The sequence below is a fragment of the Spea bombifrons genome, chromosome 5, assembly GCF_027358695.1.
Source record: "Spea bombifrons isolate aSpeBom1 chromosome 5, aSpeBom1.2.pri, whole genome shotgun sequence".
In the NCBI taxonomy this organism is placed as follows: domain Eukaryota; kingdom Metazoa; phylum Chordata; class Amphibia; order Anura; family Pelobatidae; genus Spea; species Spea bombifrons.
The window spans coordinates 94,853,634-94,866,381 of record NC_071091.1 but is presented as its reverse complement, the minus strand read 5'-3'; the positions used below and the strand labels follow the sequence as shown (position 1 = coordinate 94,866,381).

General features: G+C 42.4%; 1 protein-coding gene across 1 annotated transcript; it reads right to left on the bottom strand.

The window, feature by feature from the left end:
* Window positions 1–1,006: 1,006 nt before the first annotated feature.
* Window positions 1,007–8,046, bottom strand: PLEKHF2 (pleckstrin homology and FYVE domain containing 2). The gene is made up of 2 exons (XM_053466408.1): window positions 7,665–8,046; window positions 1,007–2,237 (listed from the first exon to the last, which is right to left on the bottom strand). Exon 2 carries the CDS (start codon window positions 2,221–2,223, stop codon window positions 1,480–1,482), a length of 744 nt encoding a protein of 247 aa, XP_053322383.1. The 5' UTR covers window positions 2,224–2,237; window positions 7,665–8,046; the 3' UTR covers window positions 1,007–1,479.
* Window positions 8,047–12,748: the final 4,702 nt, after the last annotated feature.

Sequence of the window (12,748 nt, the reverse complement as noted above, 5' to 3'; positions counted from 1 at the left end):
TATCACGCAATAAACACTTTCCTTGATAAGATACATGCAATATCTTACTGATTTAGACCTGAGGATAGGAGAATAAAAACATGTCCCAGCTTACGGTAGCACAACTTGCATAGATATAACAGTATTAAGCAATCAATGTGAAGCCGCTTGCCCCTTTTTAAAAGGAAACCGTTGTATACGCAGACATCGGGTCATTTTTCTGCTAGGTAAAGTTATCCTTGAAGTCAAGGACCGTTTAAAGCGGCCATCAGTGCTATCTGAGTTTTCATGCAAGAGCAAAGGGAAGTTTATAGAATATATGCACACGCAACTATCAAGGCAATTTGGTTCAGAGTATCACTTAATTTCCCAGGGTGAGGGATACACAGGGAGAACAGGGTGGTATAACGATGCGGATCCTGAGAACAGGAACACTGCGGCTCCCAGAATATGTTTAGAAGAGGAGTAAGAGAATATATTATATATATCCTGTAAACACCATTGCAGGTTTAGGTTATCCAGTGCAATGAACTATAAAAACATACAATTAAGAAAGATCTGCTTCATATGTTAATAAAGTAACATTGTGTGTCTACTCTAGCCCTACGCATCTCTTACAACGTATCACCCACAACTACAGGCCATTTAATGATCACTAAAATTCACATCAAAATTTAGATCTATTCAGTTCAAGACGATATAACACTGTTAGTGCTTAAACGTTGCATAGATTGAAAAATACACTATCATGACACAGCACGACTGAAATAAAGCAATGTAACTATTTTACATTATGGCATTATCATTTCTGGCCAATTTACTCAAGTCTATTTATAAGTGCTACCAAAGCAAGGTTGCTTTTTTAATAACAGTATTTCCTTGGTCAGTTGCTCTAGAGGAGCAGGTCATAGGAAACTATATTTCTTTGTGGTTTATATTGTAAAAACTTCTATAAAAAAAAAAAACTTACTTGAATAAAATTAGTTGTTAGAAATGAATACAAACATTTGACAAATTGGAGGATCTCTTTATATTATGTAGAGTGATACTTTATTCCTATAAAATTTAATCAAGCACCATGCGTCTGATTAAGTCATAAAACCCTCATTTCAGCTGTGATAAGGCACGTCGCGGCTGCTCTTGTACGATTGCTGAACGCTTACTTCCACAATACAATATGGCAGCATCAGAGAGGCGAAAAGGTTGTACTTCGTAAGCGTTTGGATGCACCTGCTGCCAATTTCAAAAGAATTAGATATCTCAAGAGTTGAAAAGCCACAGATTCAACGTCTTATAGTATTTCAGAACCGGAACACACTGAGCTGAAGTAACACGTTATTAGCGATTTCGACATTTTTTCCCTGAAGGAAGTATTTCTTTCACACAGGCACATTTAAGTTATATATTCTCAGGCAAAAACAGGGTTAACAGATAGCCAAAGGAAGAAAAAAACCCTTCTCGAAGCAGCTCACACCAAAACATAAGAGTTTTTCTTGAAGTTTAGTCACTACTATCCTCGTCGTCGTCATCATCAGACAAATGGTTTGTAGATCTTGGAGAGTTGGAAAAAGAGTCCGATCTACAAGGCTGGCAGTTCACTTCACCGCTGGACAGTAAATCGTAGCAGAAATCACAAACCCGCACGGGCTTCGAGGACAGATTGGGGAGGAGAAACTTCTTCTCGGAGCAAGGTGCACAAATAACAAATCCACACTTCCGGCAGTGATGTCTGCGGGTTACCGCTGTAAACTTTGCTTTCTTACAACGCATGCAGACCGTAGCCTCTGAATCTGGAATCCAGACTGCAGCATGTTCACTATTAGGAGTCTTTCCACTTTTCGATATCAAATCAAATACACATTTGTTAATGTGATTCATCCATTCGGACTTCTCGGTAGCCGTCGCAGCATACACGGCAAACGATTTTGTAGGAGTCTTTATAAGCCACCCATTCCGCAGGTCTCCTTCATCTGGGACCGAGTCAATGGTAACGTTCTCAAGGGGAATTATGTGCTGTTTATTATATTTTTTCTTCTGTATGACAATATTACCATAAACAAGGATGTCATTGAACAGGAAAAACTGTCTGGCTTTTGGCTTCTTCCTACAAAGCTTTGTTAACACGCCTTCTCCGATAAGGACTCTTCCAGGTATAGCTAAAGGTTGGCCAGCTGTTCCAAAACAGCTCTCCACCTGGTTAATACGCCTTGCATTAGCTTCGCTATGTACCAAACGATCCACCATCTTCTTTAAGAAACCTGAAGGAGAAACATATCAAACATGTCAGAACACAAGCATAAGTAGACACAAAAATAAGTCACATAATGACATGGACTAACATGGGAAATCTTATCAGTAAGTCTGATGCAGGGCGCAACAAAATCGGCGGAGCCAGGAAGCTTGCACTCCATTACCCCTGTCTGACTTCTAAGTAATATCAAGCTGTAGTTGTAGGCCTGGTTCCTAACTTCTAGACCACTTTGACCAGCGCAGACTTTTGTGATTCGCCAGTGTCAACAGGGCCACTCTAATGGGTCCTGATTCTAGAAACCAGGGGTGAGTACATTAGTTGCTTTAGCACTCCTAATATACACACGTGCAGATTTGCAACTACCATCTTATATCAGAAACAAGCAGCTTTCCCACTAAAGCTCATTGAAAACCAAGAAAACATAATATACAGACGGCTGAAAACAATGCAAAGTGAATTTCAGACAATCATGGTTTCCTTCATGTTTCTCTCATTTAAGCGACATTTCCTTTTCTTTCTTTTTCAGCAAAGACCCACGAGTGTTGAGTGAGACTGTCACTTGTAGATGGAAACCATGGTTTTAGCACAAAAGGGAAGTGAAAACCGCAAAGGCAGATAGACACTATGAATATTTACCCCTAAAAACCTGAAGCAGAAGAACCAGGTAAGAAGCACAGATCTCAGAAACCCTCCCAGAAACTAAGGAGAGGGGTCAAAACGAGTTCAGGGACGCTAGACCCCTTTAGAATTTAAGGCCAAAGTGCAAATGCTCTTCACCTCTGTAGTGTCCCATTTCTACATGCAAAAAAACCCAAAACCATCAAGTCCCAGACAGTTGCTGACATCTCTGTAATACAAAGTGTAGGAAGGGAAGATATAGCTAAAATTCTACTTCTCAGACACTGAATAAACCATAACATTGTGTGGTAGACCCAAACAGATAAGAGAGGTCTGACATTTGTCATGTAGCAGAATCTATTTTGCTCAGCAACTTGGCTTTACATGTATAACGTGTATAACCGTGTTGAGAATTTAATCTCTCCACAACCACCACAGGTAGGACTGGACAAAAATTGTGCATTTCTTCCTAGCTACAATCAATAAAGGTCTAAAATGTATAAAAACCAATAGAAGTTAGGCCTCTAGCAACATTTATACAATTGGATACGGCTTTAATATGCCCCGACACAAACATTTTGAGATCATTGAGGATCTCTCTACACAACATTCTGGAAGGCTGGTTGCTACAGAAGAACGCACTAGGAGAGTGAGGCATAAGACCCTGCAGTGCTGCGTGACCGGAAGTATCGGCTGGGTAAGAAAACAATCAGCGTCCCTAAGTGATCCCCAAGGTAAAAAGGACATCCGTTTATTTAAGAAAAGGTTGGGAATTAACACATAGCCATCAGGACGTGCCTGCAGAAGACCTCCACACCACATGTACATGAGGATTTAGGACTATTGTCTGAGTGACCCATTCAGGGTGCCGAGTGGATAGAGGACTGGATGTCTTTGAAGAGCAGTCAGATCCCCATAGCATCCAACTGAACGATCCAATCACCAGGAATATTCCACTGACTGTTATGGTGAGAAGGTCACAATAAAACCAACAATACAGAAATAATCCTACTGAATGCACAGCCCTCATTCTTCTATACCTATAGTACTTACTGCATGAATGCCACTAAAAGGAGAACACGACTATAAAGAGCTCTGAGACCTAACCCACTGAAACTACATTGTCTGGCAATGTCAACAAACACCGCAGACACATGATACGAAATCATGTCAATTACAAGGTCAGCACTGTCCAAAACATACACGCGATCGGCTTCAAGAGTCTCTATAGGATGATGTTAGTTCATACAGTAAACGATCAGTGGTTTTTGAAAGGTTGAGGGGGATTACCATTCAAAACAAGTCAATGTGTGGCAAGATATTAACCCTATGACAGTATGCAATAGGCCATCAGAAAATGGAAAAGGGTAGTTAACGTGTAATCCATAAATGGCTTTGTAAGGGGGTAAGAATGACACAGAGCATTGACATGCATTAACGCGCATACAATGGGTAGAGTGCAGCTTTACACAAAGAGAAGGTGTTAAGGGACCGTATAGACACAAACGTCGTACAGATTTATAAACACACGTAAGCGGATACAGTCACAGAAAGCGCCACACCTAGAACTCCAAACATTATGCAGATTTTTTTTTATGTTAAACGTCTCGGAATCGCTGTCACAGTAAAACCATTCAGCTCCTCGGCTCTTGGGAACACCCTGGTGCCATATACCAGTCTAAATTACCCGTTTGCGGTCTCCCATCACGGCAGAGCTCACGAGTCCGACCAGTGCTGCATGTTCACAAAAATGGCTAGCTGGCTCCCCCCGGAACAGGCCATAAACGGTTAAATGCATGTTACGTCAGTGATCTCACAAAACTACCTTTAAAAATGGGAAGATAAAGGAAATCAAACCCCTGATTAGAGTCTATACTAGGGTTTAACGCAGTACAACTATAGGGAGGTCAGATACCTCTATGAGCGTATTCACTAAAGGAGATAAACAAAAGAGCTGAGCATTTCAACTTCCTCATATCACTATGCATGTTCTAGGGTAAACCCCAGTGAGTTTCACTAGCAAAAGGTCTGTGTTGGCCCTTAATAATGCTTAGATAATGTGGGTCAATCCTCTAAAAACTCAACGAGTATTAAGCTACACATTGTGCAGGTTCAGATCAGCCATGCAAAGGCATGGAGCGATTACACAATTACTACCTTTTTCCAATTTGTGGCAACCTATTACTTCGATCAGATCACTGGAATTTGGCCTTGATGATGTATAGCGAGAGTGAAAGGGAAACTTAATGAATAAACCGCATCGAGTTAGTCATGTTGGAACAAGGTTCTCGAGCGTTCTAGCAGAGCTCGGACTTGACTGATGAAACTACTTCATTTCAAGAAATCTCGTGGACAGGTACAGTAGTGATACAGAGACGCGTCTAACATCACAACTGCCACTTAAAATACAACAACCCCCCTCGGTACGCGGGAGACTCATCAGATGATCTTGCGTTTCATACACTTGTGGGTTAATGTAGAAAAGGAAATAAAGCAAAGTGGTTAAAGGAGACGGTCGCAATATATTGGACGCGCAATATTGCTGCTGAGATCCTTTTGTTACTCAACACCAAAAGCGCTCTGTATGTAACAACATCGGACAGAATGATTTACAGCTTTCACTCTAATAGTCCCTTACAGAACTATCCGGAATAACAAAACATTAAATATGATTACTCAGACATTCCAGAATAGTTGGTCATATTGTGAAGTTTACAGATGACTGTCACTTGTCTTATTCAGATTGCAAGATTGGATTGCAGAACAGGCCCTACATTTGCCAAGTAATCGCCTAAATCTGGGTTGTCCGACTTTCCTAATAAGGGGGCCAGACACAACTCAAACACAGGCCGGGGCCAGACACAACTCAAACACAGGCCGGGGCCAGACACTGCTGAATTCTTCATGTTGTCTAATGAAACACATTTTTGTTACATCTTTTGCGCAAAACTAAATGAAACATTCAAAAAGAAAGAATTCCTTTCTTTCTTTTTGAATGTTTCATTTAGTTTTGCTGGCACACATACAAAACAGTCAATCAAAACTCAAACATACATACATGTATTTCATCCATGTATATACACACACACATGGCCTTGCACCTGACAACACTGGAACATGGCCCGAGGGGGGGGTCTCTCTAGACCACCCACTATTGTGACACAGTCATGTGACCAAAATATGAGGAGGGTCTAGGACCAAAAATCCTATATACGCCTATTATATAAACACACATTCATGATGATTTCATGTAGATTAAACCAAGAAACCTAGACATTGACATCAGATAAACATCCGGAGCATCTAGTCTGCGCGTTTGTTAAGCTGTAAAATGTTCAAACTTTATTCGCCTCTTGGTCTTGTCTACTATTTAGGGCGGCCACATGCCTACAGATGGGTGCTTAAATCCCCTAGCAGTTATATCATATATAGCGGATATAGCAAAAAGGCAGTCATAATTTACAAGAGGAACACAGCCAGCACTGATACAAAAAAACAAATAAAAAGAAAATGTATGTGTGCGATTATACATACACACACGCATCTACACACAGACACAAACTCCTGCTCTGCGGTCTGATCCGCTGCTGATTTCAGTGGGTGCCCGTTCTGGACAGCCTCCCATCCCGCAGCACTGGAACAGTCTGGCGGGAAGCAGATCGCCTGCATGCTATATGGCTGGATGGCAGGGAAAGGGATATATGTACACATCTGTTATTGTCTTTAAACACCTAGGAATGACACTTAATAGCCCAAATTGAACAGTAGCTTGTTTAGTAATCTTATGCGATAAACTGTCAGAGAGGAGTATTAATGGGCTCAATATACGAACGCAGAGTCTGGGATCCGGATAAAGATCCACCGAGATAAAGAAAAAATAAAATGGTTGCGATAGTTAGGCTGGCTGGCCTCTGGTATTTGGCCAACAGTCAGATAATATACGGTATATCACATTAAATCTGCATATAGCCCAACACAGCTTTAGGTGCCCAACACCTCACAAGGTAACGTAAGAAACTTCCTTACATGATGCGTTAAACTCTGACCCTCCGGCCTCCTGTTCTAACATGTGTGTGTGTGTACATATATGTATGATGTATGTGTATACACACATACATACACACATATATATATATATATATATATATATATACACATAGACACACAGCTATTGAGGGGTAGTAAATACCCTTAATATAGATTAACCCCAGTGGGTGAAGTTGCCAGACCGGCCCTTGCTTATAAAGTAAAGTTATCGGTGTGTCCCAGAGTTACAGGAGTTTATCAGCTTCGGATACGGATAACGTATACACCGGATCACACAAGGTAAATAAACGAGTGTCACGGAGTTCGGAGGAGAGGAGAGAGAAACCAACGAAGGATTTCAGTGACATTCGGTGCTGGCGGGAAGGAGGAGCCGGTCCGGTCCCAGCGAGAACCATGGCTGACACGGTGAGAACGCGGGGTGTCCCTAAAAGGATGGCATCTCCTGGCAGACACAGGACCAGCAGGCCAACGACATGCTTCGGAGCGGGCCAGCCACCGGGCTTCCAAAACAAAAGTTCCCGTGACTGTCCAGGCGAGCGAAAAACACTCAACCATGGCACGGAGATCGTAGATGAGGAATGTTTGGGTCCGGCTGCCAAATGCCGAAACCCACTCTCCGTGCCAGCAGCAGCAGCAGCAGCAGCAAACAACATGGCCGCCTGCGAAAAGTAAACTTTTCACTCCAAGCTCCCACAGGGATTAATGGGAAAGAGCACGGATCCGGTATTTCGAACACCTTAGTGATATGATAGGTACCCCCGACACTTACCGGAAGACGGTGAATGGACGAGGCCGCCGGTGATTAACCGTATTCACAGGGCGTAAACAATCCCGAGCTGTGTTTACTTTTCTATCACCTACACCAGCCGTTTACTGACAGCTAACTGCCGGCGTTAATAGCGAAGCCTATCAGGAAATAATCGCCTCCCATGCACCGAGCACCCGGAGGGAGTGCTATAATAAATACAGCGGACCGGGAACTCCAGGCAGCGACCACTCCTCTCGGCACTTCGGGCACCCGCCGCTCCCATCATCACATGCAAACCTAGGCCCCACCCTCTGTACGCAAGCCGCCATTGGTCGGGCAGGCCGGAGCAGATCTCCAAGAATAACAGGGGCCCGCCCACAGTCACATGCCATAGGTTTACTTCCAAACAGAGATTGACGGGGTTCCCCAGCCTGGTGCTGGAGCCGCGGCGTGCGAAGGATGAGGGAAGGGGACCGCTTTCTAAAACGCTGGATTCATACGGAAGCCGAGAAGGAATCCCGCGGAAATACGACTTCAATGTGCAGCGGGAAAGAAACTTCCCGGTGAAGAAATTCTTTAGCCACGAGTGTGACGCTGCGCCATTTTGGGCTTCTGGCGTATTGTGACGTGCTGTCATACTGGTTATTACTTCGCAGATAGCAAATAATCAAGTTTTAAAGTTTGTGAGAAATGCGCCCCTTGCAATGCTTTGTTCAGGTGACGAGCTGAAATGGTTCCCATGCGCACCACCCCCCCCCTCAAAAAACAAACAATTTGAAATGTTGGGATGGTAGCTGGTAAGATCTCCAGTGTCAGGATTTTGACTGCACTCCCACAGTGATGTGTTGGGATCGCGGTGTGGAGTAAACTCGTTTGATGAAACTCCTTTGATTAGACTTTTGTTGAAGTACCGAACATACATGGTAGGCAAACTGAGGCAGCGCAGAACACCAAACATCAACAGCCATAGTGCTTGTGTTCTGTCAATCACTAAACAGCACACCTGGAAAAGACCATCACGCTATATAATAAGGAACAGCAGAAGTCACAACGTACGGCAAAAAGAATAACAGTAACGGTCGCACAAATAGTAGCCTTGCGCCAACTCCTGAGGATGGGAAGGGGTACGATGGAAGTCCAAAGGCTGGGGGATCAGGAGAGTGAGAACTTTCTAAGGTATACAGTTGTTTAAGATACCTTAGTCCTTCCTGATAATTTGTATCCTGCAAACCAGTTACCATCTTAGTAGCCTTCTTCTGAACTCTCCATACTGGTCAATATCCTTCTGGAGATGGGAATCCCGAGAACTGTACGCAATACTCCAGGTGGCGTGTGGTGAGATCTGTAGAAGTGGCAGAATCACCTCTGCTGCCCTCTCCACCTAATGTATCTAGTCTTCTCATATCCCTTGAATGTACGTATTGTAATAAGCACTGGGTAAACTGTTGGAGCTATATAAATAAAATATATTAAAAATGGCTTTAGCTATACAACCCATAGCAAATATGGAAGAATTTGCCCAGCCTCCTATGAGAAATATAAGTCCTGAACCCTGGTACTTAAAAGTGTTCCCATCCAGGAGAATAATTGGGGAAAGTCACCCGCACCTCCACACCCCCCAACACAGTTGCCCTGATTTTAGCACCCAGAATTTTGTAAGATGTAAGAGAGAGAAAAAAAGTGTGATGTACCTTAAAATAGCAAACCATCTAAAATAGATTTTAGGTCCAGATGGCCTTTAGATCCTCATTTAAATTACATTGGTGGACATGTGCTTTACTTTATATTCTGGCCTCTGGCCTGCCTACACACTGCAATCCTTGGGGCAAATAGGAATTTGCTTTCCTGTGTGTTACGGCTCCCAGCTGCTCAAACACTCCAGTGGAATTTAGAGCAGGCAGACAAAAAATATTTTCTCATGGCGAGTGCTACTTTTCATGTTTGGTATGTGGTTTCTGGAAGATATGCCTGAATGTGACAGTTTTGAAAAATGGCATGGCTCCAATGCTGAAAACCAATAATTTCAACAATCTAGGGAATGTGATTATAAAATAAAATGGTTTTTGTACATTGATGGCTTTCAATAGGTCACAAAAGCCCTTTCTCTAGCAACAACTCCAACCACTCCTCCTAAAACAAAGGTTTGACCGTTCCAAAAGTGAAGACATGAATAAATGGTCGATCATAAAGTCTTATAATGTGCGTGTTTTTGTTCTTGTGTTGGTTCATTGGAAGGATACACCGCAGTATTTCTGACTTCACAGCTTACCACAGATTGGTAGATGATGATATGATGTTTTGAATGTATCCCTGATACAGCAGAATTATCTGTTAGAAGTCAACTGCAGAATCTTGGAAGACAAGACATATGTGATTGGCATTTTGAAGCATCCTGCTCATTAAAACCTGCTTCTGATACCACTGTAACCTGCCAGTATCTTACTAGTTTGGTACAAAGACAAACAAGCAGTGATGTATTCTGCCCAAGGCTGACTATGTCTGAGGCAACAACTCCCCCTCCCATGAAATACCGTATTTGCTCGATTATAAGACGACCCTGATTATAAGACGACCCCCCAAAATCTGAATATTAACTTAGGAAAAAAAGAAAAAGCCTGAATATAAGACGACCCCAAAGGAAAAAAGTTTTACCAGTAAATGTTAATTCATGTAAACTATTTTTTTTTAATAAAAGCTATGATTGAGAAAAATATTTTTTTTGTTTTTATTTCTTGTATTTTCCAACCTGTCCCCCAGTTACGCACATCTGCCCCCAGGCTTGCCACTCCAATATGGCACTGTGGCCCATGATATGCCTTTTAACCCTCTATATGCCACTGTGCCCCATGGTATGCCTTTTGACCCCCTATGTGCCACTCTGCCTCCAGAAATGCCTTATACCCCTATATCCCATTCTGGCATTTAGGGGGTTAAAATGCATATTATGGGGCAGAGTGGCATATAGGGAGGTATAAGGCATTTCAGGAGGCAGAGTGCTCTATTAAATGCCCCCTTAACGCCACTCCAGAAATGCCCTATGCCCCCATTTAACACACACACACACACACACACCCTATACCCCCATTTAACTAACACACACACACACACACACACACTCTCTCTCTCCCCTCCTCCCTCACCCCCCTTCCCCCTCTCTCACCCCTCTCTCCCCTCTCTTACCGGTGCTTCCAGCCGGGGCAGCGGGTTGACGTCGCCTTCCGCTGCAGCCGGAAGGAGGTGGAGTTGGGAGCGGGGGTTTGTATGCGTCCGTCGCGTATACTTTCCCCGGCTGTCAGAGATCAGAGTTCCCCGCACCTGCGGCACCGGTGCGGGGAACTCTGATCTGTGACAGTCGGGGAAGGTCTACGTGACGGACGCAGACAACCCCCGCTGCTAGCCACACCTCCTCCCTGCTGCAGCGGACGTTGTCTACGCGGATCGCGTAGACGTCAACCCGCTGCCCCGGCAATACAGCAGGAAGCACCGGTAAGTGTGTGTATGATGGTGAGACAAGAGGATCCAGGTCCCCTGCAGCGGTGCGGGGGATCTGGATCTTAGTCTCCTAATCAGACCTCTATTTGAGGTCTGATTAGAAGACGACCCCGATTAGAAGACGAGGGGTATTTTTCAGAGCATTTGCTCTGAAAAAAACCTCGTCTTATAATCGAGCAAATACGGTAATTAGACAAACGGGAGAACAGGTAAGACAATCCAGAGTGAACTGCTTGCAAGCCACAATTTGGTTCTGCTTTATCAACGAAGCACAAAGCCAGAAACAAAACCCTTGTGACATTTCCCTTTGGGAAGCAATCCTTGCAGCATCTTCCTGGAACCATGACACAAGCTGGGCTCTAACTTGGCTTGCTGCTTGCTTTTGTTTTGCTTTGCTTTCTTCTTGCAGACTCATCCTAAAGGATGGACATATGCAAATTAAAAGTAAAAATTGTACTGACCCTCAAAGCATAATTTTGCAATATGGGTGCATACACACAGAGCGCGTCTACCAATAACCACCTTATTAAGCAAGCAGGAAATTGTATGCATTTTAAGGGTTTAGAATTTGCATTATATATAAAAACACAGGAATTATTTACCTTACATATATGATGTGTGATATTATTGTTATTTATTTATTATATTAAATCCTTATATTTAAGTATTTCAAGTATGTATTGATTCTAGCAACATTTACTCTAGAGAAAGATGGACTCCCCTTTTCACTAATAAAAATAATAGGAATCCATGCCAAACTGAAAAGTTTGGAGAAATCACCATATAAGCTGGCAGGATAATTAGGGATTTTGCTCCCTCGCAATTAAAAAAAACATATGTATGTTCTGAACATAAATCAGTATTTTTTCATTAGTGGCACCAAAAGTAGTAGAATTTATTGCAATGCAAAATATAAAAAATATATATTTTGTAACATATTTATCATATTATAGTAAAATAAATGCATCCCTGCCTCTTGTGTGGGCACATTAAATGTATATATAAAAAGTAAGATGTAATTGAAAAAACATACAGTAACAACCACCAAAAAAGGTTGTTCCTACGGTGGGAAATCCCCAGGTTATTGACACAGCAGTGCATGTACTATCCATCTAAGAACCATAAACACTGTCGGTGTTATATATCCAGTTTTCATTTGTTTCAAAACACAATGTAATCTTCATGTAATCATTCTGTCCAGGAAGTGCATTGCGGCAAAATCCGTAACGTATCTAAGCACTGTTTCACAAGAGGAAATGTTTTTATGGAAATTAGACTTTTGTTTCTATAACAAGAATTACATTTTATACTAGAAATGTAATTGATTTTGCCATTTAGGTTCCTTTATTGTTTTTGAAGCCTCCAAAAAGAGAGATATTGCCAAACTATCTCAATGCATTATGCTGGGGTACAGATACTTATTACTGAAATTACAGCTCACTATCAAGTTCTAAATCTGTGCACATTGCAGTGACTCCTGCTGTCGGTTCAAGGTAGTTACCATCCAACTAGTGCAAAGAATTCAAATTCACTCGACTAAGCAACCAGTGGCCGTCCAGCAAATATAAAAGCAAACGGTTTATAAACTATTTCAGAATTATTGGGGTTGTAGT

Bases quoted from the DNA above. Each gene is read 5' to 3' on its own strand.
- PLEKHF2 (XM_053466408.1), bottom strand. From the start codon at position 2,223: ATGGTGGATCGTTTGGTACATAGCGAAGCTAATGCAAGGCGTATTAAC.